This window comes from Embiotoca jacksoni, unplaced genomic scaffold (genome assembly GCF_022577435.1).
Source record: "Embiotoca jacksoni isolate LCO1_2020_lvr unplaced genomic scaffold, fEmbJac1.0.p SCAF_6, whole genome shotgun sequence".
Taxonomy (NCBI): Eukaryota; Metazoa; Chordata; class Actinopteri; family Embiotocidae; genus Embiotoca; species Embiotoca jacksoni.
Window position 1 is genome coordinate 18276879 of NW_027185414.1, and position 27967 is coordinate 18304845.

A 27967-nucleotide genomic window follows, 5' to 3' on the forward strand; every position below is an offset into this window, starting at 1 on the left:
GGGAACTTTTGTAAATACAGTTAATATGTATGCATGTACAGTACTGTTTGTACTGCATGTACTGTGCATACAGTAGAGCTGCATACATTATGTGCTCACAAGGTAAAATATGTATTTGAATTACAAATTTATTGTTCTGCTTTTTTGGCTGAAAATACCAGACCTTAATCTCAGATTTCAATGGTAAAAAATGTTGTCGTTACGCAGGTTTCTGTTCTGTGTATGTTCTCATGTAAAGGTCACAGCATGCTTATTTATTTATATATTTGTAGCTTTTTTTTCCCGAGAAGAAGTGCCAACCAGCTGCCGTTGTGAAGATATACACAAATTCTGTTTCCCATACAGCTCAGGAAATTGCATGTTTCAGGAAGTAGAATGAGTGAACTGTCTTTTGCAAGTGAAATCGCATCATGTCATAGAATCTCGATGAAAAAACAACTATGGAAGTGGACACTGCTTTTCTCAGATCAAAGAGAGGAATTGTGAAAGTAGCGGAGATGGTGAGATATTTACTTATGATCATCCTAAAGTTGCACATTTTGTTGCAGGTACTCTGAAACCGCTGTAATGTTCTGGCTACGTCGTGTATACATCAGAAAGAGGAACAGAAATGGTACATGATGGAATAAAGAATTGTCATAAGTTTGCTTTATAATTCAGTAAACCGAGTTGTTACAACCAGTTGTTTGATAGCAGTGATCCACAGTAACAACAGCATTATAGAGGCTAAAGCAGCGACTCAGTTTATTTAAAGTGTAAAACACAGAGATTATGAAAACACCCAGTTCCTCTTTTTTCCACATAAACTGGAATGTGCAACATGTCCCCTGAAGTAAGGCGGTGAGTGAGTCAGAAGAACTGATGTGCAGCCTGTGTTGTAAAAAGCTCACTGCACGGTTCAATAATAAGCTCACATTTAAAATGTTTTAAGATTTTAGAATCAAAATATTGTACTTACAGTTTTTCTGTGTGTTGTGTCTCCCTTTTGGCTTCAGGTGACTCTGTTTGTGGCATTTGTGTGTTTTGCTGTTGGATCCATGCCAAGGTATATTGCAGCCACAGTGTTGGAGTTTGTGATCATTTCACTTCTGCTGCTGCTTTACCTGTTCAAACTTAACAAGAAGCTGACTTTCTTCTTTTGGCCTCTCATTGTGAGTGATGTTTTACAGCACCGCACAACACCATAATATCTTTCAATATTTCTACTATAGCCTTGTGAGTAAAGAAAAAGAAACCCTCATGTTGCATTTTTAAGATTCTTGTTCTGAAGTCTTCTCTGTTTTTCTCGATAGGATGTTTTCAATTCGATCTTTGCAGCAGTCTACTTCATCGTCTTGAGTGTGATAGCTGTGTCGACATACAATGTCACAGGCACACTGGCTGGAGGGGTGAGAACTATTTCTTCAATCTACAATTTCAATCTCTTTTGTGTAGACCAATTTGGATATGACCATTTTAGTTTCACCCCTGTACACACTCATTAACATTATTTCATTAAACTCATTTCCTGGAGACTGAACCTAAACCTAAACTTTTGGTCACTTTATAAAAACACAAATGGACACACACACGCACATACACGCATGCACGTGACATGTAGAGTAACATGTAGACCTTATTCTGATTTGTACTCTCTATATTTACAGATAGTGTGTTTCCTGTCGGTTGGGCTGCTGTGTGTGGACAGCTACACAGTGTTCAAGAACATCACATTCAACAAGCCACGAATTGAAAACCACAATCAAGTCAAAGAATGAATAAATTAAGTAGAGTAAGTTAATTAATGCAGCATGTGAGCATTAACAAACAACAAAACCCACCACTGTTCACCTATAGATGTTAGTGTGTCTGTAAACTGTAGTCTGTACTGTGCTATGTGTTAAAATTTGTTTCTGTTTCTGCATATTTAAGAATCTAGTTTTAATTCGAGTTCATGCTGCCACGTGTATTGGTGAAATACGTTTTAGGCTATTTATTTGAATTGTCATAAAACGTTTTGAAATATATATATATATCAATAAAGATTTTCTTTGCCCTGTGACATCATGAGTTGCATATTTCCACTGAGGGGCTCAGGACTGTGTTGCATGCAGCCGAGGGCATCACATTTCACATCTGCAGAAAGCAGATGTTGCGCGTTTTTGGAGCTCGCGCTGCGTTTCCGCGCTGTCATTGTTTCCGTTTCCATGTCCGAGAAGCCTCACGCCTCCACAATATATTTTTCTCGCTGTTGTTGTTTTGCCTCGAATCTGCTACGTTACGTGTAGTTTGAGCCATCAGAAGTTTGAGGAGAGTTTATACTTTTCTTCGACAATGGGGGACATCGAGACTCCCGACTCGAATCGGCCGCGCCAGACAGTCCTGCTCTCTGTTCTTCCGAGCAAAGAGTTCGCCACCTCAAAAAAAGGATTGCTGCTTATTGCTGAAGTGGTAAGAAATGACCAGAGGAATCACGTTAACTAATGAAACTGCTAGCGTGGCCTGTACATTTCACCAGATGCGCACCAACGCCAAAGTGCGCTGCGTTGTGGATGCTGTAGTCGTTGTTTTCTGGTAGTTACAGCAGCGATGTGTTGCTGTAATGCACAAACTACAACCAACTGTTTAACTGTCCTGTTTGATGACTCAGTTTCCGTTAGGTTTTAATTAGTCAAAGGATGATCCGTGATAACAACTGTGAAGTAATCTTCGGAAACTTCAAATAAACATTTATAGTACTGGATCAAGGGCACGCAGACCGCTCCAACCATCTTGTTGATCGTAATGAGTTGTCCATACTGCGAGTGATCAGGCTGAATAACGGTCTGCTTCTTTTAGGCTATCAGCGTTGTGTTCACGCATACTAAATTTCCACTGGAAATATCCAAACTTTTAAACCAGCAGTTTCTATTTTTACTGACATTTTAACAAACAAGGAACTGAAAATGTGTCTCTGTGGTGTTAGTGATGAGGAGGGGCGGGGCGGGGCTGGTCACTAACATCATGGGTTGCTTGCGGAAGGGTCCTCTTGCAGTGACTGTGTTAAGAATGCTGTGTGAATCATGTGACATCTTCCCCACAGTCTCGTCCTTCACTCTGCTGCAAACATGGAGCCTGGAGCACAATCCTCAGTGTGTGGGAATACAGAACTTCACAAACCCCCTGCTCACACACACACACACACACACACACACACACACACACACACACACACACACACAGACAGAGCGTGACTGAGGTTGTCCCTTGGCTCACGTCCTTCTGTAAAACAGAAGACTAGAAATAAGTGTTTTAAATCATTTAAGTCACAGTACGCTGACTGATTATGAGATGTGATGTGTCGGTACATTTGTGTTTGTTTGTGTGTTGGGCAGGAGTGCGAATTGGCACAAGCAATAAAGTATCATTTGATGTTGTGTGATGTATATTTTAGCTTGGTTTAAACTTGACATTTAAACGACAGCTTGGATGCCAAATCAGATGAATAGGAGGTTATTTGAGGTGTTTAAAGACTTAAAAAAAAAAACGTGGTTAAAGTTTAACTTTAATGCTCTGAACTCTACATTGTATTTGAGGGAGGGCAAGAGTCGGAGTGAAATGGCCTCGTTACTGCGTGTATCGTGCACTGTGAGAAAGGAACGTCCTTGCAGCAGCTGGGAAGCTATTGTCATTGGTCTGAAGTTGTATTATCTGTTCTGATACAACTGAAAGCTCACAGGCCGTCTAATATCAGCCCACAGTGTCTGAACTCTTAGATGTAAGGCCTCCAAACAGAAAACAGATCGTAGTTTCTTGGGAGTGTTAGTCAGCCTCATATCCTGCTGTGCATGCATTATTATACACAGTGTGTCAGACCACCGAGCATTTCTCATTAGGATTGTCAGTCTCTGCCAGCAACAGGCCTGATAAGGAATGCGAAATCCCAGGGTGTACGCTTATTGTGCTGTAAAAAGCAGGGTTTTGTAGCGTTTGAAACACTTTCAAAATGTAGACGAGGTGTTAATAAGAGGAACATGGTGTGGTTAATGTATGCAACGTGTGCCGCCTTCTCCCTGGGTGATATGAACAACAACAAAAAAGGATTGCCATAATTCTTCACTCAGTTTGTGATGTGTTTCTTGCCTCAAGGTTTACAATGTTTTTGAGTTTTAAAGCCCAGATATACGCTCACATTTCATGACTTTTATTAACTGTTCATTTTACTCATTGCATACATTTTAGGTAAATGATAAGTCTAAGCACTTAAAAATAAGGTGAGTCTTTCTTTCAGTGTTTACAATACAAGACTGAGCAGTGGAAATGATTCATGGGTTTATTGATTAGAGAATTGACTGGAAATTAATCAGCAAAAATTTGGATTTATTTTTTCCCACCGTTTTATAAAATTGTCAGGGTCCCCACTGGGTATTGAATTTAACCATTGATGTGATGTAAAATTTGTTTGAGCAATTGTGTAGAAGAGAATACACTGATCCTGCCAGCTCATCCAGTGAGTTTTTCAGTGCAACACGGTGATGATCCCGGCATCTCACAGTTTATACTTCACAAGTAAACATGCCCGAGGATCGTACCTCAGAGAAAAGTAGTTTACCTAAGAGTGCTGTCTGAAATCTGATGTGTAGATCTCTGACAGGATGCTGATTCTCAGCGGCAGTGTTTTATTAGAGCAGCAGCTGCAGTAGTTTGGGTTCAGTCAGAGGGAGTTCCTGCCCTCAGGCCAGCGTAGACTAACTGACTGAGACAAAGACAAGATGGCCGGGGCTGTTTGAGATTACAGTGTCTGGACTTGCCTTCGTTTGCGCTGACATGGTGTGTCCGGCTCTTCCAATGGAAAGCTTTAAAGACAGGGCAGGCTCACGCCACTTGAATTGTGATTCACTGCACATGCAGCTTTTAAACATCTTTCATTATTACAGCTTAGTGCTTGTGGGTGTTTGCACAAGCGTGTTTGTGGATGAGCGATACAGAGAGGGACTCAGTGTAGCAGTGTACAGCGTGAATAAACATTGACTTTTAACAGCTGTATCTCCTCACAGGAAGTGGGCCTGAAGCTGTGATTCAGCTTCAAGGCAATGTACCATTATCAGGAAGGGAGGGGTTCTGAGAAGACACCATTTTATTGTATTTGTCATGTGGATTAGAAATGTAAATTTGCCTCTGACTTCAAGAATAAATGAATTAATTCATACATGAATTCAAGAATTCAACTTTTTATTGATCTGAACTGTCACCTTCTTCTTCCCTCTCCGTTTTTATTTGTCTTTGTAGGCTCTTTCCTTCATATCGTTTGTGTGTTTCGCGGCATCCACAGCAGCAGCCTTCGTCACAGTCCCCGCGCTGGAGTTCCTGGCTGCTGTCTTCTTGTTGTTTGCTTATTCCACCAAATTCAACGAGAGGTTTAAAGGCTTCCTCTGGCCGCTTATGGTGAGAGCAGTTTCAAATACAATTTCAAACTTTGCAGCTTCCTGCTGTACATGACATGATCTTAAAATAAATTTAGATTGCATCTCTTAATCCTTTTGTTTCCTCTCAAAGGATTTCATGAGATGTGTGACTGCCTCCATTATCTTCTTCATCGTCTCCATAATAGCAGTGTCCAAATATGCAGACGGTTCCTCTAAGGCTGCTGGGGTAAAGTTGACTTTTAAACTATCTCATCCTAGTCAGCTGCACCATCATTTATTGCAATGCTAAGTACATAGAGCACAATTGAACTTAGTTTAATCTCTCTTCTTATTTCAGCAGTGTTTTTTCCTCTGTATTCATATCAGATTCCTTCTTTTCACAGATATTTGGGTTTATTGCAACCATCGTTTTCGCTTTAGATTTTTATGTCATTTTTAATGAGCTGGCTAATTTCCTAAAGCAAGGAGGGGAGTCCAATGAGGAGCCATCAAGACAACAAGGTAAAGCTCTGAATCAATGTCTGATATATGACCATATGAGAACATGTATGAAATAATACACTATCTACACTTTTTTAATATGTGGACATATAGTTTGATTCAACATTGACATGTGCAGATATATTTTTGTATATACAGTGTATGATAATTCACTATTAATAAGGGCGCATTTCATTTTCTTAATGTAGGCATTTACCAGATGATCCACAGCCACATAGCCCAGTTTGTTTTGTGATTTAAAAAAAAAATTGGTTCAATACATGCACATACATGAATATTATTTTCACTTCCATGTTGGTGCAACATTTGGCACCAACACCTTACAAGTTGTATTCATCTGCACTACCTTTAATTGCAGTCAGAGGTGTGCAATTGACAGAATAAACCGATCACTAAACGTTCACTAAAGCCCTTCGATCCCCTCCATCAGCTTTCAGGTCTCTCCCTCTTACTTCAGTTTGATGTCTGCTTATACCACCAGGGGGAAGTGAATATGCTTTTTGTGACATGGCTGAATGAGCCCTTTAAACAACAAAATTGTATCCATCAATGTTTGCACTTGTGTGGTTTCATGAAAACAGAACCCATCATTTTTTTTTCTGCCATATCATGACTTGATTTCAGATAGTTTTATCCGTCGTGTCCTCTTTTTGTTTCAAAGAGAACGTACTTGTTATAAAGTGCACCCTTGTTTTGTCCATGTAGACTTATCAAAGCTACACATTTATGGAACTGGTCCACTGGGAAGTTACCCTAAATCTGACGCTCTGTCTTTTTTCCTTGTGTTTTCTAGATGACTTTTCAGACTCTGACTCGGATTGAAACCACAGGGCTCACTTCACCAGCAGATCGGTTTGATCTTACAAACGAAGCCTTTGCAGTAGAGCCGACCCCTGCTGAGCTGCCATCTGCAAAAACCTGCAAGTATTTAATCATTCCACAAGGTTACATTAAAACTGTGTAGAGTAGAAATCACATCAAGGTCACATTGAATGTTTGTCAATTACATGTGTTTAGCTGTAGTTGTGGGACTCTCCAAACATGTATAAAGAGGGGGGAAACAAATCCTCTGAAAAGTTTGCTCTGTAAAGCAAACTAAGGTGGGGCACATTTCAGGGGTTTATAATGGCAAGACATTCAGGAAGCAACTTTAACCTGATGGGTCAAGTAATCTGGTTTACTAAATAGATGATAACATTTTGCAAAATGTGCCTAAACTCCTATCCAGTGTCTTAGATGATTTAAAAAATGTAAATGCCACTATCAACCTGATACTTTCATAAAGCTGTGAAATTATTTTGTTTCATTATCCTGAGTTCTTAAAAGTTTTTTGTACGATCTAATTGTGGGAGCATTTGTCTAAATCTGAATCCAATGACTTCTGTGAATTTAAAGACATGTCAGACTAGAATACTAAATTAATCACCTGTTTACTAACAATGAATTTGCCTTCTAACAAAGATATTAAAACCTTTTAAGTGCTAGATAAAAAATGGAGCCGTACCCAGGTGGGATATCATCATTTATAAACGTACTGTAAAAACGTACAGTGTGTAATAGTAGGGATTGGTTGGCTGGTTACAACCTCTTCTGTCTTAATTCCTGTTTCTGTGATGGCAATATTTCCAGGTTGATGTTGTTTAAATGTCACAGGATTTTAATGTTTAAAAGTTATTGTGAATTTAAGCCACAGAAATTATGCTGCATTTTCAAACTCATTCATTTAACCCAAAATTTGAGAGACTCTCTGCGCTTATGTTCCCTTTGTCTGTATCTTTAATAACCTGTGTGTGTGTGTATAACAATGCATTCATTCCACTTAATGCATTATTACCTTGACAAATTCTAAATATCAGCTATGTGAATGTTTTAAAAATCAGCTTTTTATTTTATATTTCTGAATGTTCGTTTCCTCTTTTCGTCCTCTGCCACTACTGAGAAATTAGATGCACTAGAACGCCTCAGTGACTGTTTATGTGATAAATACTGCACTACACGAGTGTTGCAACAACAAATGAAAACAGATGACTCCAAATTGGCATCAGGGGCCATTAATTCCCATCAGGGGCCATTAATTCCCATGTGGATTTTTAACCATTGTGAGTAATTGATGCCTTGATAGTTATGTGGCTTCATGAAGAATAAGGTTTTAAAATTAAGACAACAAATTAAGAAAATTAAATGTTAAAAGTTAAATGTAGACACAACTGTAATGCAAAAGAAGCAGCCTCGACTGTGATGTTATGTACTTTCTTTGCTGTCCTATCAAAAATCACAAAACTCTAAAACATTAACTTTTAACAACCTATGAAACTAAGAGACTTTGTCATAATATATTTTGCAAACTAACCAAAAGGGTTTTCAATGATTTATTTACTATAAGAAGTGGGAGAAACATGGTTTTCACTGCTGAGCAACAAAATCCAAACACACCTAATGAAAAAAATCTTAAGATCAAGATAAACAGGGTGCCATTTTATATGCGAGACCCCTTTTTGAACTATTTCAGGTAAAATGGTACGCGTCTCTTTTACTGTTTTGTCTTTTTGTTCAAAAACTTGGAATAAAAAGTTATTTTCAATAATGTCACTTTATTTAAATTGTCACTATAAACTGATGTGAAGCCTTTTGAGAAATGTTTTAAATACAAAAATACAGCTGAGAACGGCTCCATGCTGTACAACAGACTTTGTTGTAATCATGAACAAAAGCACACAGAATCAAAAGAGAACAGAAGCACATCTAATTTTCCTCGGACTAATCATGTTCGCCGTTTATATCAAAATCTGAAAACTAGCAGAAAGCCTTTCTTTTCCGTCTCTTTGTAACATATTTGTAGCACAGAGAGAGCTGCAGCTGGATAGCTTTTAACAAGTATGGTCAGTTTATATCATCAAATGGCATAATGCACTTCATGATTTTGTTGCTGTACAAAAGTTTAAGTGAACATTGTTATAGAATCACTCAAAAACAAATCCATCAATGTAAATTACAGACATAAATACAAATGTGATTGTCTTCATAAAACTGCTTCAGTCTCCAAACCAAGAGAAATATCAACTGAATATAGTATAAGTTACTTAAAACATGAGAAATGCCTGATCCATCAAACCTTTTGTGGCTGTTTAAGAAGTTATACATTATTTCTCATGTTACCCCGAATACATTTCTGGTCCTTCATTTATACACACACTTCTGTAATTATCTGGCTGTACACTCAATCCACTGAAGTCACAAGAAATGCATTTTAGATGACGACCAGGAGATGGAGCCATAGAGTCCCAGGATAACTTACCCGAAAGAGGTATAAGGTTTAACTGTAGATTCAATACATTAGAACAATGTAAGACACCAGAAATTAAGTCTATTTTTTTTTTCCTTCATCCTAAAAAGCAAATGTGATGTTAATTTTCAAGATTAAGTTTCCTTGTTGCCGCAGGTTCACTGGTCAAAAAGAAAAACATTAAAAGGGATGACCAGTTTTAAACTAGAAACTTTATAACAGCTGTAATGTGGAACGATAGAAATATCATGATACAACAAGTGTGTGATAATATATTGTAGATAAATATACAAACATTGAGTGAAAACTGTGACAAAGGCAAATGTACCATATTTCCATGTTACTGTGTCCACTTTCATTCTGTGACAGTCCTATCGTCTAATAATAAGGAAGGCATTAAGAAATACAGCGTTCAGGTCGAGGCACCCTGTGATTTCATTTTAAATGTTTTTTTTTAGATTCAGAGATGGAAGGAGTGTCATTACCTGAGATACATTGTACAAGCTAAGGGCATTGGTCTTTACAGAGTCACCTCCTGGTGTTTGTTTAAATCTCACTGATGTTATGTTAACATTTGTGTTACCTGAAGCCCTGAATAAGTGCAAAAAGAACAAGATACCAATTACCTTATTTTTACTTCATAGAACACACTGCTGGCTCGCAGTAATGACCTCACACAGATCTGACAATGAAATTTTTTAGGAATGCTAGTGAGAGTATTTTTTTCAATAGTTTGTGCCCAACCTTGGATAAAACAGATGGAATGAAGTAATGTGACTTTTACTTTTGTTTTGTGTCAAACTCATTGGATGTATTTGTGTTGCAAAGAAGTAAATCATTTTTACTCTTTGAAAAATATTTACCTTACTGTATATTGCCCGTCTTTATTGCAGTTAAGAATGACCGTCCTGTTACTATTATAATTGCTGACAGTAAATATCTTGTTAGTGTCCAAAGGTCAACATTTTAAAGGCCTTTGTAAAGTTAGCCAAGACAAAGGAGAAACTTTTCTGACAGCAAATATAATGTGTAGAAAAAAGATGTAATGTCAACCTTGCTGACAGGTGGAACCAAAAGGCCGTAAGTGAGAACAATAAAGTCGTGCTGCTTCTGCTTTACTGCAGGTTACTACATGTTGCTGGTCCAGTGGCATCCTGGATCCACGATCACATACTTACCACAGACAACAGCATTACATAAGCAAACTGTACAAAAGCTGACCTTCTTTTCCTCAACTTCCTTCACAGTGACAGATACAACTTTCTAAAAAGTCAACACCCACGAGCTGATGCACAGTTTTTTGTGGCTGTTCGAGGAAGCTGTCCTTCACACGGATTTAAAAAGATAGGTGGATGAAAGGATTTAAAAAGCATAACTTCAGTCCTTATTGTTTTACCAGGAGCAGTCAGGATGCCACAGAGCTCACCTGTGGCTATGAAATGGAAGATTGATTCAGTGGCTGGGCTCGACAGGTAAAAAGCACAGCCCGCGTCAAAAGCATGTGGTGAGCCTGAGAAGGCCGCTCCACACAAGACTTGAATGAAATACTGTTCTGAAGGCAGAGTAGTGTCCATCTCTGTCAGCTGCAGGTAGTGTGGCTTTCTCTCAGTTTGTCTGATTGCCTTGCCGGCACTCACGCAAGCTCAGGTCGTGCCTCCATTTCTCCACGAGACGCCGTGCGTGCTCGGATGTACTCGCTGGTCTGAGCCGCTCCCTGACACCCATTGCCGCGGCGCCACCTCCGCACCGCCAGGAAGGTGTTTATCCCATACACACCGGTCACCAGGAAGCCAAAGATCTGCATACAAGTTCAAACAGGAAGCAGAATAACAACAAAACGCTGCATGAATAAACAGTTCCTGAAATTTGTCAGCATTTCTTTTTCAAAAGGCGTTTGTAGTGAAATCACAACCATGTGAAAATAATGTTATTACAGCGCAATAATAAAATACTTAAAAGTTTACTTGTTTTAAAGTGCATTAATATAATAGATTGAGTTTAATTATGTTTGCTAAAAATGAACATAAAACATATAGAACTGTCTGATGGTGAAAAATGACTGTTCAGATTTATGTGTGAGTAACTGGAGCTACCAGGGAGCGATGGCAGTCAAGTAATTCAGAGGTCAGTTAATATAAAAACTAGAAACAGTCCTTCAGTCACCACTGCAAAGGCATCAGTATACAGTGTATATACACACATGGAAGCGTCCTTTGTTGTGTACTTTAGTTGTACCAGTATAACAGACTGGTTGGTTCTCCGACTACTCACCACTGCTGCTATTTCAGCTCCAGTGTTGTGGTTGATGCAGGCTAGCACGAGAGATGACAAGAAGAAGAATAAGGTGCTGACAGCGGTGTTGACGAGGTCCTGCAGGCAGACACAAAAACATACAAGATAACATCAACCCAAGATGTGCAGCACTACTTTTCAGGACCAAGCAGCTGATGCAGAATTGACAACTTTTACTATGTTGTTAACAGTAAAGCAAGAATTATTAAACAGCTAATAATAAATGAGAGGTGCAGCAATTAGTTGATTGACAGAAAACAAATCACCAACTACTTTGATTATTAATTTATCATTTTCACTCATTTAAAAAAAATTACCAAGTTCTAAAATTCCTTGATTCCAATGTCTTGAAAGGGAATATTTTTGAAAACACTAATCACAATTTTTTTTTTTCACCAATTTGTGACATTTTAAAAGGTTGATTTAATAATCAACAAAATGTTAATTTGCAGTCCAAACCAAAACAATAGTTTTTAGAAATCTTGTTTTGGAGGAACATAAACATCTAGTTTTAGAAAAAAAAACATCTGACAAAAACCACAAACTTCTCGTACAAATGTTTTTCTTTTAGTTTCTTGAACTGGCAAAAAGACTGTAATGGTGAACAACTGGACCCCTAACGTCCTTCCTCTTTATGTTTATGTATACTCTCTTAGACCAATCTGGAGTCGTAACAATATACATCAAATATCTATTCCTATAGATGGTTAAACATAACACTTTAATGTAAATCACTTGAAACACGTAAAGCAGCAATGATGCAACAATCACTTCCTGCATTCTATATTTCTACATCTTTTAACACAAAAAATAAAAATAAAAAATTTTCCTCACAGCAGATGTTTGTTATCCCAATCCTATCATTGAAAGTATTAAAGTAATTCAATTTCAGCATTTTCTTTTTTTAAAATTTCATTTAGGTTCAATGGAGCTGTATAAATGATATCATATGAAGATGATCTAGTTTAAACTCAAATTAGTCTCAGGGCCGAGGCTGACTTCACAGGTAGGACATCCTGGATGATATACGATGCTGAACAAACTAGGAGTTTACTCATACTCTTCTAACCAGCCAGACTACACCCTCCTGCTTCACTCTCAGTTTAAAAATGCAGGACAGCTCATACTTAAAAGCCACCTAGCCCCTGATATTACACACACTCTCTCCACACACATTACACACTCTATCCACCACCTTTTTACATGAGAAGGATGGAGATACTCCTCTTTCAAGTTCTGCTCTCCTGTTTTCTGCACTCCAGGCAGTTAGGAAAGGGTTAATAACCAAGCGCTCAGCATGACTGGGGCACAGACCTCGTGATCAGAGGCATGATTGCAATCATTGCAGACATGGTCTCTCATATGACACACTGGGCTCATACAATGGCGACGTCACAAACCCCGACCAGACTCACACCTACACAAAAGTGCGTGCACGCAGGGAAGAGGAAGTACACAACTCGGCAGGGCATAGAAAGTCTGATAATGTGCTACTGATCCCGTGGTGAAATCAGTAACAAATTAATATCGAACCATAACACCATTCTGACCGTCACAGTCAATGAACACACACTGCAAACACTGCTCACATCGCACACACACTCCCATCTATCTTGCCCAACTGGTTTAACAGGATCACGTTACGATGTCCTCCTGCAGAAAAGCTTTTAGATTCCAGATTCCCTCAGGATCCAGTCAGTTCAGTCCCACAGTAATTAAGCTGACCCTCAGCCTGTCCGCTTTACTCCCACAATTCACTGTTTAACCTCAAATAAAACAAGCACAGACTGGACCAAACTACTCTCAGGCTCATCATATCCAATCATACACACCAAGTTTCAGAGCTTTAAAATAATATATAAATATAATAAATTAGATTAAAAGAGCTGTAAAGTCCATTCTTGACTTTTGAATTGTACACTTGAAAATACATGAATTCACCCCTTAGCAACCAATTACATTATCACATTATTACAAACCCTCAACTCTGTCTGCATAACATCTCCAAAATGGGTCAACATTAGCTTATTTGTAACAGCACTGCATTAAAAGAATATATTATATATAAAAAAAGAAAACATTTTCACTGTTTGTGCCTCGGTATGTAAATATGGGTCTGTATGACTAATGTAATAACTAATAACAAACTCAGACATGTTCCCTTGGCAAGATCAGAACTGCATCAGCACTGGAAACAGGGTTTACAAACAGGTTTCACAAAGACCTTTTAGACAGGTTGTTAGACCTGTCTAAAGTTTGCTCTTTGGGTGATGCAAAGACAAATCAGTTTAACAACAATAAAGACCCATATTTGTGGTTTGCTGATACTTTTGTGAAACTATGAGAAGGGAAATATATTTGAGACCGCTGTAACCCAGTGGAAACTTACTGGTCGTCGTTTTTTCCAAATCAGGTTTTGTTTGTACTCTCCCATTATTTGCTCAATGTTGCCAAATAAATATTCTTACAGCTGTTTAATTCCTTTGGTTTGTCAACCAAGTTGTAATTTACCCAGAATTCCTAGTGAATTAGTCTTACTTAAGAGACAAACATCGGATACACGTCTAACTAAAGCCTGATTTATGAGCTTAATCTAAGCCAATGTAACAATCTGTGTTTGAGAAATCGGCCCCTGTATCCATTCTACTTTGTAAAAGGGCAGATGCTTTGTATATTGTTAATTAGCAGTACCATGTTGCCGTATGTGGTCTGATGTTTCTGTTGTGCTCTCAAGCTAGCAGGTAGAAATATCCAGTGACGTGCAACTATGGAAACCCTGGAGGGTGCAACAGAACACATTACGAGATGCATTCTCTTGACACATGCAGCAAGCCACACACGGCCAGAAAGATTCATGCAAGAATAAAACGCCTCTCCGACTTTCACGTCTACGCCTGATTCTCTTTGAAAGAGAAATAAAGATAGAAGGCCAGCACTTCATGTCTTTTGCCTGCCCGGGTGGCAGACTTCAGCTGTCAAAACCAAGAGAGATTTTATTGGATTTCACTTGTAGGTAAAGTAAATACAGCAGGAGTAAAGTGGTCTCTGGTCTGAACTGATGATAGATTAATGACTAATGCTAAAAATAACCACAACCCTCTGCTGTGTGCAGATTTAGCAGAGAGATGGAGGTCATTACTGGCAGAATAACACATGGTCAACCAGAGAAACAATTAACATACAAATACATGTAGAAAATGCACATATAAACAACTACTGTATGCACTGATGTGGAATTTCAGGGTCATTAACTATATACAATATCTATTTGTTGTGGTCCATATAATAACCAATACTATTGCTCTTACAAATTCAAACATGTGAACCATTTTTCACCATCTCAACAATAAGAAATAGATGAATTTATCATGAATGTGATTTCTAATAGTTTATACATTAAAAAAAATAGGCTGCTTATGTCAGATCATATCTTCCTACTGATGTAAAGAAACCCACAGCGAGCAGAAAGAGAGAGGAGCTGGCTGATCTTTCCCTCAAAGGCAACCATTATATGCAATAATGAGCTATGAGCATGCTTGGTGCAGAAATGTTAAATGTGTAACATACTGGCGTTAGTGGTGAAAGGGGGACTTTGAGTTGAATGAGAGGCGCACGCTCAAAGATTTCAAATTTCTACAAGTTCATCATGTGCTGCTTGTTGAGCAGATGTTTGATTAACTTTTTGTACCGTCGTCTTTACTGGCACACCGAGTAGATAATGATCATGTTGTGGTTGACCTGAGCACAGTAACCCAGAGTGTGTTCTATTCTGTCTTCACTGGATATAGACTATAAAGTAGTGTCTGCAGCCATGCTGAAACTTCTTTATCAATTCAACAACAATCATTTTATTTTATTGGCCACTGGTCACTGAGACATAGTGCTTCAATATAAACAATGTCTGGGTATTTGAGGGGGATTCCTGAGGGAGATATTTGGCTCTGTAGCAGCTAGATGTTCCACTATGATCACCAGCTAGTTGCTCACAGGTAGTCCAACTACTATGATGCCATTAGAGCAGTGAGACCTAAAAAAGTAAGTCCAGTTGATTGTTGTCGCTACAGAACTGATGGGAACTGCTGTTAATTAAACCATAATTACCAACCTACCACCACTGACAACTCCGGTCAGGACGCAGCACGAGTTTCCCCGGTGAAGTACCAAATTAATTTATGTATTAACTGTGATTAAAAACTTTCTATTCTCAGAACAAAACAAGCAGAATATATTGGGCATGCTGACAGGGTATTGAAACTGCTGCTCTCCTTCTAAAAAGAGAACAACAACATCTCTCTCTCTCTCCCTCCCCTTTGGGCTCTGAATTTTCTAGTGTGTCTGTGTCTTTAGTGTTGCCCTGTTTCTGTCCCAGAATCCCTTTGCGCAGCCAACAGTTATTTGGCTCTGAATTAGGAAAACAATTGAAAACACCAAGTAGGCTGCCTTCAAAATCTAAACCCTCAAGTTAATCACGTAAAGTTACCAAGTGGCTTTACAACAAGGTCCCAGGGCTGCATTCATTTCCTTGTGGAAGAAGAGGGAATGGGGTCAAGGCTTGTGTTTCCCCCTTTGCGCTGCCAAAGTCATCATAGAGGGTGAGCTGGAGGAGAAGGGATCATATAGCACATAATTGTACCATCAAAAAGCCTTCTATTGACTCTCCACCAAATTGTACAACAGCTCCCTCCACAGAGGAGTATTGTCGGCGCCTCTCCACGGTTTGTAGTTGGGGAACGGAGTAAGTCAGCAGAAGGGTTAATAGTTGGTTAACTCTGAAATGCTTACTCATGGTGAAATTCCCAGGGGCCCAACGTGACTACAGCAGCTTTGAACTTGATAGACTTAAACAGCGCGAGGTTGAGCCGACACTGTGGAGAGCCACCGGGCATCGTGAACTTGTTAGCTACCAGTGGGGGCAGCGACTGTGGAGTCTGGAGAGCAACACCTACTATGAGTGTCTCTTTGCAGCAGAGCAGAAACCAAAAAGCCATAATCACAGAATTTGTTACCCTCCAAATATTTAATCTTCAGTTTTTTTTTCTTACAAAACATGAAAGACTTTGAGCACAGCAGCATGATTTCCAGCAATTCAAATGAGCCAAACCACAGCACATTAAAGTCAAACCTCTTACTTCAACTCAAGCCTATGCACACAAACACACAATTCATATTAATTATATTTTTCTAGACTATTAATCACATAAGTGGAAAAACAATTAACTAGTCCAAGCTGACATAAGAGGCCAATGAGCCTGAGAATAAAAGGACCAGAAAGTATCAGAAAAGAGTGAACAGGAGGATTTTAGATTATAAGGACTCTAATGGTCACAGGTACCTGGTAGAAGTTCCTAAATCAGCACTCTTTAATTGGCTTTGGCCTGTCCAAGACTGTAAAAAGCTTTCATTTGGTGTTGTTTTGCCAAAAGCAGAAGCCAAAGGCACGCCCACTCTTCATGTTTGAGGTAGAATACTGTACTGAGGACACTGTAAAGGAATCTGATAGCTATGGTTGGATTTGGACATCTGGTTTAACATCCACTGCTTCACTATGATACGCGCTGTAAGCTGTGTGGCCCCTGGAAATATGGTTAAAGACATTTTTTCAACACCACCGTCTGTAAAAGATACTCGGCTGCAGCTCAGAACACCCCAACATGTGCATGTAGGCAAATACTGAGAGGAGGCCAGTATCTGCTGGAGAACACCCACGAGCTCATTTGCTTACAGCTGACAATGCACATCCTGGTGGTAACACTGAAACCGTATGCTCTCCCAACCAGTCCAACGTTCACTGGAACGAGTTTGTGTTAAGCTTCGCCCTGATGATACACACCTTCAACACAATTCAAATAGAGGTTCATGTGGAGCTTCTTTTGTTCAGTTTCTACTGGGGAAGGATAGATACATGGCTTCATTCAAATTACTGCTCCATAGTTTAAAATTACCATAAACTAATCTGTGATAATTATGATTATGATGATGACTAAGGAAGAAAATAAAATCAGGAGTGATACGCATAAACATGGTGCACATATTTCTGTCTGTTAAACTTTTCAGAGACCTTTTCCAATATAAGTTTGACCTCTAAATCAGAAAGATTTTGCACGTTTTTGCTGTTACTGTTGCTAAAATTAGTAAAAAAAAACAAACAAAACAAAAAACACAACTTTTTGCTTGATTCCCACTTTTCTATTATAAGGTGAAGTATATTTCTAGTTTTCCATGTGCAGGAAAGCTATAATTTGAAGGTCAGACAATAACAAAACATATCACTTTGTGAAATGTTGCTAAACCAAAATGCTTCGACACAGCAAAATGACGTTTCCAAAAATTCCCTGTTGCTTTTGTCATCTGTTGTTTCATGTGTAATTGACAAGTAAATTCCCAGAAGATCTGCAGTACTTTGATGACTTATGCTAACACTTCCCTGCTGTGCAATCTTTTGTGTGCAAACCTACAATCGGCTGTACGTTAGGTCGTCGCTGCTGAAATCACATATTTTTGCTACATTCCTTCACTGTGTTAAAAGGGGGGGATTTCCAACATTAGCGCCCACCAGTGACGGAGTCCAGAAGAAAGTAAGAGACACCAGTGTGCCTCTGTGTACGTACCGTTAGGCTCCAGTTGACGTGGGGCACCTTGGTGTGCAGGTTGAGGCTGAAGATCAGGAGGAGGATTCCCGTCACCACGAAGGCACTGCAGCTGACGAACTCAAAGAAGTAGACCCCTCCACAGGGAGAGCACATCATGATAGTCTCTATGCAGATGAATCCAATGAGTGACAGGAGCTGAGGTGGGAAATTAATAGGAGAGACAAGAGTGACATGTTGAGTGTTCCGTGTAGAGTTGCATCGGCAAAACATTATGCCAGAAACAAGTTACACGATTGTTCACCTGATTAATGAATCATCTCTCCTGGTTGGAAAACTAGGTCACCATGAACAATCTGCATACATTATCATGCCGTGAAGTTCATTATTAAAATTATACGCGTCAAACTCTTCCCAATTACAATTACAGTCTGATTTTCATGTCCAAAGTCTATACAAATCTGGAAGTGATTCAACGGTTGAGCTGGTTAACAACTAAAAGACAAAACAAGTCTATGAATAACGTATAAATATCATATAATAACATACATTTCCATAACAAGTGCTTGTTAAATTCGATTCGATCCAGATTTTTGGATTATATAAACAACGTTGCGTCATTCATTCAGGATAGGGATATAAAAAAATGAAAATCCTAAAAACCTAAAAACCTATAAATATAGGCTTAGTGGTCACACTGTTCTGAATCATAGAGGGTACTCTGAGTTAAGCTATTTCTGTAACTTTATGTGAGTTTTTGTTCGTGGTTCCAGATTATGAAGTGATTGTCCTATGAATAGACCAGAGGCCATGAGCCCATCTCATGAGTCCTGCTCCTGGCAGCCCGTGATGATGCCTCCCTGCAGCCAACATCCATCAACGAACCACAGTATGGGAAGAATTCTGCTATTTAGGTGTTCTTCTGCCATCCAGACCCCGACAAAACCACACACAGATTACGGATACGCTCAGAGCTGTCCAAAACCCTGAGACATAACAGAGCCATGAGAATGCCACTGCTGAATATTACTGACCTGAAGCAGCTGAAATCAGGTCAGTTCAAACCAGATCTGATGGTCTAGCAATGCTGGAATAATTCAGCATTTTGTATCAATGATGATGTATAATGGCGGATTTAAATTGAGGGACGATTGGAGGTTAAACTGTAAGAATATAAGTTTTTTTGTTTCACTTTTCTAAATGGTAAAGTCATTCAAGACTATTTTTACTTGCAATGTACTTTTACTAGGAAGATCAGTTTGACAGCAGCTGTCTGTCTTATCTGTGTTTCTTTCTCCTTTATACAGTTGAGGTACAAAAGGACTGGCATGAAATGACATTCAATTTGATTACTTGGGATTTGTTAATGTTCATGCAAACACTAAGGCCCAGTTTTGAATGAACAGATGTGGCGTGAAAGGTTGTTTGATTTTCTTTCTCCTTCATTTGCAAAAGGTACCTAGAAGTTCCATGTAATCTCTGGAAGTGTAATTTAATGCAAACTAAATCTAGAGCCACAGCAGACATAACAACACAAATAGTGAGTAAGCACAGCCTACGTGGGAAAGAGTGAGAAACTGACACGCTTTCTCTAAAGATTGGGAGAGTGTCAATTAAAAAATATACCAGGTATTTTTGTACAGTTTCTGCCAAGTTCCCAAATTTACAGAGGTAAGAAAAAGTAAATGAACCCTTTGAAATGATCTGAATTCATGTATTAATCTATTCTGCATATCTACAGTAAACATAATCAAATCATCATCTAAGTTACAGTTATGAACAAACACAATCTGTTTCAACAAATAACACACAAATCATTGTATTGCTCTGGCCACACTGAAGAAAACATTTAGACATTCAGTGTTGCTCGTCTAATAATACCAACAAACCTGATGTCTGATCAAGTAAGAGCTACATTGTCTTATAGAAAGTGCTCGAGAAGCATCTGCTGACATGAAACCTGCCTCACTAAAGAGCAATATCAGAAGACTTATGATCAAAAATTGCTAAATTGCACTAAAATGGACTCAATACTTTAGATTATCAGTCCACAGTTTGACAAGTTGTCTGTTATTGGATGATTTAGTGTTGTAGCACCTCTTTCTTGGACGGGTAAAAAAAAAAAAGAGCCTCAGAGTAACAGCTGAAGGCTTAAAGGAATCGTCAGAGCTGGTTAACATCTGTTCACGACTCTGCCAAACAAAAATCTTTAACTGGGCAAGGTGTCCACACAGGAAGCCCGTACTCTCCCAAAAAAGACCTGAAGTTTGCCAATGATCACCATGATCTGCTGGAATATTACTGGAAAAATATTTTGCAAACCAATTAAAGTGAAGTAAAAAGAAACTGTATTCCAACATGAAAACATCATCCCAGTAGTGAAGTGTTGGCGTAAAGAGGAGGGGGCATCATGATTTGGTGCTGCTCAGCTGCCTCAATAGTTTATCACCGTCAAAATGGAAAATCAATTTCCAATTTTATCAAGGTATCTTGGAGGATAATGTCCAGGTGGCTGTCAGCTGAAGCTCAGCAGAAGTTTGGTGATGCAGACGGACAATAACACTAAACATGGAAACACACCCAATAGAGAAAGTGTAGACTGATGTCAAGTTCATACCAGACATCCGGAGATTATGACAGAGCTGAAGCTCTTCTATGAGGATGGATGGTCCAAAGTTCCTCCTGAACATTGTGCAGCTTTGATCTACTTCTACCAGAAATGCTTGTTTGAGGTCATTGCTGCCAAAAGAGTTTCAACCAGTTATTAAATCAAAGGGTTCACTAACTTTTTTCCAGTAGCACTGGGACTATTTAATCAGAATCAGAATCACTTTATTGGCCATGTATGTTAACACATACAAGGAATTTGACTCCGGTTATAGCTTCGCTCTCAGCGTCCAAACAAAACAAAACAGACAGACATATAAAGAAATATAAAACATAAATATACATATTTACAGCCTAGGAATGAGCATAATAAATTAGTTCAATAAAGACATGAAGGATAATAACTTATTTGTCTATATTTCTAAAGAGTTACAATAATTTATTTTTTCTCACCAATGTATTCACAACACAGTGAAGAAAACATGAGAACAGTAAATGTCAGTGTTAAGTTTCTATTAAGCTGCATGTAGAGTCATTCCCTCTGTAAGCAGACGACTGAAGTGCTGCTTTATTAGCAGCTTCTTTTAGGTAATGATCTGTTTTCTGATGATATTAATTTTTTCAGTAAAGTTAATTTAGTTATTAGCAGAGTCTATGGGACTCACACAGGGAGGCTCAGTGACAAGTTTAGCTGTATTCTAAAAAAAAAAAAAAAAAAAATTGGGAATAGTTTTTTTTTTGTTTTTTTTAATAAATGAAACTCCCTCGCAAGAACAGGTTTATGTAATCAAAAACAATCATTTTAATTGATATGGCAACCTCAAGCTTGGCTGAACACCATTTACACTCAAGTGGGTGACTAGGACTCAAAACTTGCATATTAACGTTAAATCATGGCGCCAATATCTTGGAAATCCTCTTCCTGTTTGTCATTGAGGAAGAATGTCATGGGAATTGCACAGACATGAGTTTAGGGAAGTGGTCAGATTATCTAAATTTGTATTCTGGTGGGCAATGAGAGCAGGAGGAAGATTAGAGTGAGGCTGCTATACATAGGGTAACTGACATAGGAACAGAGAAGAGAAACTGAATATGATATCAGCAAAATGGCTAAATAATGCAGAAGGAGGGAGTGGGGGAGTGGGGGTTGGCAACTGAGAAGCACCAAGGCCATGGAACTAAAAGTATGATCTCAACCAACTTTTCAATAAACACACAAGAGAATACATTATTCCATAAATTCCTATATTTGTCCCATTAATTCATGACATAACACAGTGTATTATAATGATGGCTCCAATATAAACATAATAATTTCAAAAGACTCATCAAATCCTTACAAATGTTCTGCCTCCATGAAAAAAAACTGACAAGAATAGATGAATACAGTGAAACAAGCATGAACACAAAGACATATCATTGAGCTTCTGTATGTGCTCACCACACAAAGCTGCGATCAAACTGCGATGGAGCTGGTTCTCTAGTAAGAGCTGTCACTTACTGTTTGTGTGTGTGTGCAAAATAGGCCTCAGTTATAGAAGGTATGGGAGGCACAATAACTTGCAGAATCAGTGCTTCATTATACCGTGTGCAGTCTGGACATGGATCACAAAGTCCATCCTTGAACAAGGAAAATGTACTTGCAAGATTTTGGTAAGACTATTTGAGACACTAGACTCAAATAAAGTTATTTGTTTGACGTTAATATTCTAAAGCCCGAACTATTGATTTACTTTACTTGAATTTCACCACTTTTAAAACAAATCTTCCCCTTGAAATAAAACATTTGTCAATTTTCTTTTGCAGAAACATCTCCAAGACACTCAGAAGTTTTCTATCTAAAACTTTGAACCAGCACTTGACTCCAAAGTGTCCGTATAAAAAAACCTATTAAAGTTAGAAAACTGGGGATTGTTAGTAAAACCCGATAAAGTTTTTCAAAATCCAACTTGAGTCCTGCCTACCTAGTTTCATCTTATTGTTAGATACTGCTGAACTGCTCCAAACACACTCAACAAAGAGCCCAGAAGACTCCTCTTCCTCCTCCTCTCCCTCAGCTCTCAGCAGCTCAATAGACAAAGCCTGTTTATCCCGTTTAATGAGCTGGGCGCTCTGTTTCTGGCAAGTGGTGTTGTTCGCTGACTGGCACTGGTGAACTGGGAGAGGACAACTCTCCTGTTTGTGATGGACAAATGATTCAAATGAGACGTCACCTGACAAGAAACAAGGAAAAGTCCACAGAGAGTGATGCATAAATGCAAAATCTCCAACAGTCCCATTATCAGTGAAGCACTGCAGCAAAGACAACAGAACGCATATCCGACTATAACTGGGACAAAGGTTGGTGCAGCTGTTGAAGCTTCATTAGTGCATGTAGTTGGATAGCAGTCCGTCTGTTACTGCAACGCAACTAAAAAAGGTTACACCCAAACAGGAATGGAGGGCTGCTTGAGCTGAGAGGTGATGTCATGTCTCTTTCACAGAGCATATTGCCTCCCCGAGGTGCCTTGTGTAGCAGGTGTCAGGCAGTCACGGGGGAGCAGGCGGGGGATCACAAGCACCATACTGGGTAATCTTGTAAGTAATGATTTTATGTCAACCTTCAGCCCGGTTCTTTGTGTGTGCACACGTGCACGATCATACACATCAACTCTCTTTGTCTTTTCTCTCCCACAAGCAAGGACATCTTTATCTTTGGGATTATTGCCTTCAAGGACGTCTTGGACTCAGATCCCCTCCTAATAGACCATCTGTTGTGGACAGAAAATTAAAGGACGGGAAAATAGGCCTCACTGTGGAAACCATACGCAACAGTACATGCTGTCCTCCTACACCTATGAGACCCAATGCCAAAAGAAAAATCCCCCAAAATATTGAATATGCTCTAGCGGGAGCCCACAGTCATGACACTATAGGAGATGGAAAGTATAGCCTGAATGCAGGTTAGATTTCACCCAGAGGATAAGTTAAGTGTGTGCTGCTGCGTATAGGCAACAACATGCATGTTTCCCCACATGCATGCACAACATTCTTGTTGTCTTTATGTCTCCTGACAAGTTCTGAATAAGTAATGTTTCAACCACAGGAGAATGAAGCACATGGCGTCTCTCTCGGTGGAGGAAGTGAGTGCTGACATTTGGGAGCATCTGGTAACTTCATTACACAACAGCCACAGAAAGAAACACTAATGTTTAACTACCACTTGATAGAATAATATTCTTTGAAAAAAAAAGAAAAGAAAAGGGGAACAGTGTTTCACACACCGTCACAAATAAACTGCTTTTTATCACGAAGGCAGAGGGCTTGCTGGGAAATAAAGGCCGTTTGATAGATGCACTGTAAGGCCCTTAGAGGTATCAAATTTCTGTGAGCGTGGAGAGGCACATGAGGTGAATATCGATTGGACTTTGTTGACCCAGTCACAGTAAAGAGACAAAGACAAACGTGCTGTCAGGATGAACACACCTCGGTCAGGTTACATCCCACTGCTTGCATCTGATAAGTACAGGATCAGCAGCAGCCCGTGTATCCATTCATCCAAAGAATGACAAGTTGACTGGCTCATTAAAAGCCTGTGCACATGCATTTTAGTGCTCCGGTGTGAAACCACTACACGGGTCTATTAGCTCTTAGCACTTAGTGCCGATCTGCAGAGGGAAACAGAGAATTTCTCTGTAAACGTGGGTCAGTGCAAATGTCAGAGTGGTTTTATAACTACCTTAGAGTGAACGTGGCCTGGGTGTAAAGGTGATATAATAAACATTTCCTTAAAAAGGGTCATAAGGAAGTATGGACAAAGGCCAGAAGGGAGGGGCGAGGCATTTAAACCCAACTACCCATTCAGTGATGAGTGGCAAAACTGCCATTATCACAAAGGTTTTACAATAAACTTGCATTTCATAAAGCATAACTAGTTATTCCTCCATGTTTGCAAAGATGTGCTCAGGATCTTTAAAGAAGTGTGTGGTACAATGCAGCATGTATTCCACTCTACCATCCATTTGCAGTGGTGGTAATCATTACTCCGCAGAAGTGATCTCTATACAAAGATGATCTATTAACGACACATGACTGCAGCCCTTTAAGCCACAGAACCACTTTCTCTCAACATATTTGTGCAAATAACAAATAAAACACTTCCCTCGCATAGTGCAGACACGGTGCTACATTAGGTCCTTTTAAAGTGCATCACCATGAGCAGTCACCTTCGCATTGTCATCTATTATTCCTAAAAGATCATCACACGCCTTCAGCTGGCACACAGTGAAGCAATTAGAAGGACAGAGCAGTAAAAATGAAAGCCAGTGAAGCTATTAATGCTTGGCAGACAGCCTTGTACGCCTCCTCTGAGATAGTGAACGTAAACGTGGATGACTTTCATTGGTCCTCTGCATGCTGGCAGAAGAGATATATGACAAACAGGAAAATGGGTATCGGGGCTCAATAAACCATTGAAGTAAATAATGGCATGATCTTATAGGGTCTAAGATCATGCTTATTGGCTTGCTTGGATGTACTCGAGGTTCTGAAACCAAGGTTTGCTGGGTATTGAACCAAAGTTGTTTTTTTTGGTACTGAGCAAAATGTTATAACTGTCAAGTATTGACAGCTGGCATCAAATGCATCTTTTTTTTCTTATTCAAATGATCAGATTGTATCTCAGTTAAATTGTTCTTGTACCAATTTTACACAGTTTTTGAAGGCATTTGTTTTTGGTACAGCTGCTTGTGTTTAGACAACACTTGGTATTTAATAAATTCGGTTTATATCGTTAGCTGAAAAAAAGGTTTGCTGAAAGAGCTATTTGTTTCTTGATGCAAGGATAAAATAAGTATTATATCATTACTGAATTTGTAGGGACACAAATATAAGACATTTTAAATTTCTTCAGCCCTGCTTGGCCCAAATCACAAAGGTGTTTCCAGACAGGAATAGTACTGTTCATTAATTTAGCTTATTATGTGCATATATCGGTGATTACATTAAAACTATGAAGCCAAGCAGCAAGCCAACATATTTGCAACCATGAATGGCATGAATATAATTTGTATGGTGTTACATTTTTGTTTATGAGGGGCCTCAGCAGCTAGATGTTAAAAAAAATATGGAGTAAAAGTTATTTTGTTGAGCTGCCATGTCTGAAACGATAGTGCAGTTTTCGCTGTGAAACAAATGAAGACCATCAATATGAATCTTTTTAGTTGCTGCCTCTTCCAAACTTCTCCCACGCTGATGACAGATGGCTTCCCATCTTTACTTCCCACATACACAGAGGTAAACATTGCAGGTGTGAGCAACAGCGCAGGCTGACTGTGATCTTCTCTCAGACCACTGGGACACACAGCCACCCACAAACTGAAAAAAGATTACAAAAACACTTTTTCTACAGGTAGACAGACGTTGTAGAAATAAAGCACAACAATATGCAGTATAATCATCTGACAGTGTCGACTCTTAGGTTGCTTGCGCTGTCCACTCGCTGTGTTAGAGGTAACTGCTGTTGTGGACACATTACTTCATGCGTATTTGTGTGCAGGCCTGTATCAAGTTTTTTGGCACCAGAAGAAGAGAAATGGCCGGAGCTTGATAGCGATTTCCTCCTCTGGAGAGTTATCAGATCTTTGGGACCCTTCATTTAGCTTTCTTGTTGCCTCTTATCCCAGTCCAGACATCTGGTTTGGGTATACTGGTTTAAAATAACGGCAAAAATGTGTTTTCCAGTGACTACAACGCGAGAAGAAATTCAGATACTGATCCTCTCTCTTTCCAAGACCAACCCAGGATCTAATCAAATACACAGGTATCACCAGGTGCAATGTTGAGTGCATCCACATTTGCAGATATATTTAAGGGCTTTGAGAGCAGCAGCCGGAAGCAGTCACACATTGGAGAGGACATTTTTTTTTTACATATTTACAAACATGCAAAACAAAAGTTACTAAATCCCTTGGGAAATACTAGAAAACCCAACAATAGCTATAACATGGGACCATAACAACTAGATTTACCAGTGGAATACTGCCTCATTTGGTTAGAGGCAGCATGTATTCAAAATAATAATTGCTAAGGTATGCAAGGTATGGAAGAGACCTTCACTTGTCATGTTAGCCATGACGACTGTGACCACTATTAGAGATGTTGTGCAGGTTTATCTCCAGTATGGCCACATCTTCTTGAATTAACCATGTCAGTTTATCATAGAGATCTAAGTCAGAACAGTAATCTTTTAATTACAACCGGTGGTTTCCTTGGACAGATAGTAAGCCTGGTCTGTCCATATGTTACTGGCTGCTTGGTGGATGTTATCCTCCAACGGTGCGTCATAGTTTGTTTAGGCTACTTTACTGAGGCTGCATATCTTTCAACATGTAATAATGTGTCGTAGTGCTTAAACTTACCACTTCGACCACCTTCAGAATCCCAAAGTAGGACTTGAGGTACTCCAGGTCGCACCTTATTCCCCCCAAAACGTTTCGCGAGAGGACGGGCTCGGTGGTGGGCTGATAGGGACTGCTGGCCCCGGAGATCATGGAAGTGTTGGAGGCCTCGCCGTCAAAGCCCTCAGTCTCCTCGCTGGTCCTCATGATTTCTTGAGAAGCTGGACTGTTGAGGAGAAATGATCCTACATATAAAACCCACGCTGACAAACCGCCTGGATCTACCTCGCGGCGCAAGCTATGTGACAGAAAGCACACTTTGTTCCATGCACGCTGGAAGTGGATGGAGAAAACCAACCCGACGGTCCACTTTTCATAGCCACCCCGCGGTGAAACAGCCGCGGCAGTAGGTGCTCTTTAACATTACGCACAGGGAAAAAAAAAAACAGGCTACTATCCGCTTAATGCAGCCCCGCGGCGTTTCCTCCTGATCACTATGTTGCGTCTATCTCGAACAGCCGCACTTCGAACTATGTCAGGCGGGTCACTTGTTCGAGTCCCAGTGTCACTTCACCATGGACGATTCTGGTTAGTTGGGGAAAAAATGCCCGCCTGGCTGTGTCTCTGCGACCGAAAAACATCCAGCCATTATGGCCCAGAAGGACCGAGAGAGATCCTTGTTGTTTCCTATTGTAAACTTAATTGGGCAGCCTCCACAGCAGCGCACAGTGAGGCTGCCTGTAGACGCCGCTTTACTCGCTGTGTGGATGGAAAGCGAGATTGTCTCCGCCCCTCTGAAAACGGCACATTCTTGAATGTGCTCTGCGCCCGTTTTAAGTATTCCCAAACAGCCTGCAAAACGAATCCAGCCGGAACCACGCCGACAGGACCGAGTCCTGCTCGGCTGCGTTTTTTTCCAGCTCTTCTCTTCCTTTG

The 27967-nt window shown here is 39.6% G+C and overlaps 3 protein-coding genes across 3 annotated transcripts; 2 read left to right on the forward strand and 1 right to left on the reverse strand.

The window, feature by feature from the left end:
- The first annotated feature begins 59 nt into the window (after positions 1 to 59).
- Positions 60 to 2041, forward strand: LOC138212965 (proteolipid protein 2). Its single transcript, XM_069173708.1, has 4 exons — positions 60 to 500; positions 996 to 1151; positions 1293 to 1388; positions 1647 to 2041. Exons 1-4 carry the CDS (start codon positions 441 to 443, stop codon positions 1755 to 1757), a joined length of 423 nt encoding a protein of 140 aa, XP_069029809.1. The 5' UTR covers positions 60 to 440; the 3' UTR covers positions 1758 to 2041.
- An 85-nt stretch (positions 2042 to 2126) lies between these two features.
- cmtm3 (CKLF-like MARVEL transmembrane domain containing 3) lies at positions 2127 to 7378 on the forward strand. Its single transcript, XM_069173731.1, has 5 exons — positions 2127 to 2430; positions 5248 to 5403; positions 5515 to 5610; positions 5768 to 5885; positions 6679 to 7378. Exons 1-5 carry the CDS (start codon positions 2314 to 2316, stop codon positions 6705 to 6707), a joined length of 516 nt encoding a protein of 171 aa, XP_069029832.1. The 5' UTR covers positions 2127 to 2313; the 3' UTR covers positions 6708 to 7378.
- Positions 7379 to 8746: 1368 nt separating this feature from the next.
- cmtm4 (CKLF-like MARVEL transmembrane domain containing 4) lies at positions 8747 to 27967 on the reverse strand. The gene is made up of 4 exons (XM_069173730.1): positions 27053 to 27967; positions 18069 to 18245; positions 11440 to 11538; positions 8747 to 10966 (listed from the first exon to the last, which is right to left on the reverse strand). The coding sequence occupies exons 1-4, from the start codon at positions 27236 to 27238 to the stop codon at positions 10802 to 10804; spliced, it is 627 nt and encodes a 208-aa protein (XP_069029831.1). The 5' UTR covers positions 27239 to 27967; the 3' UTR covers positions 8747 to 10801.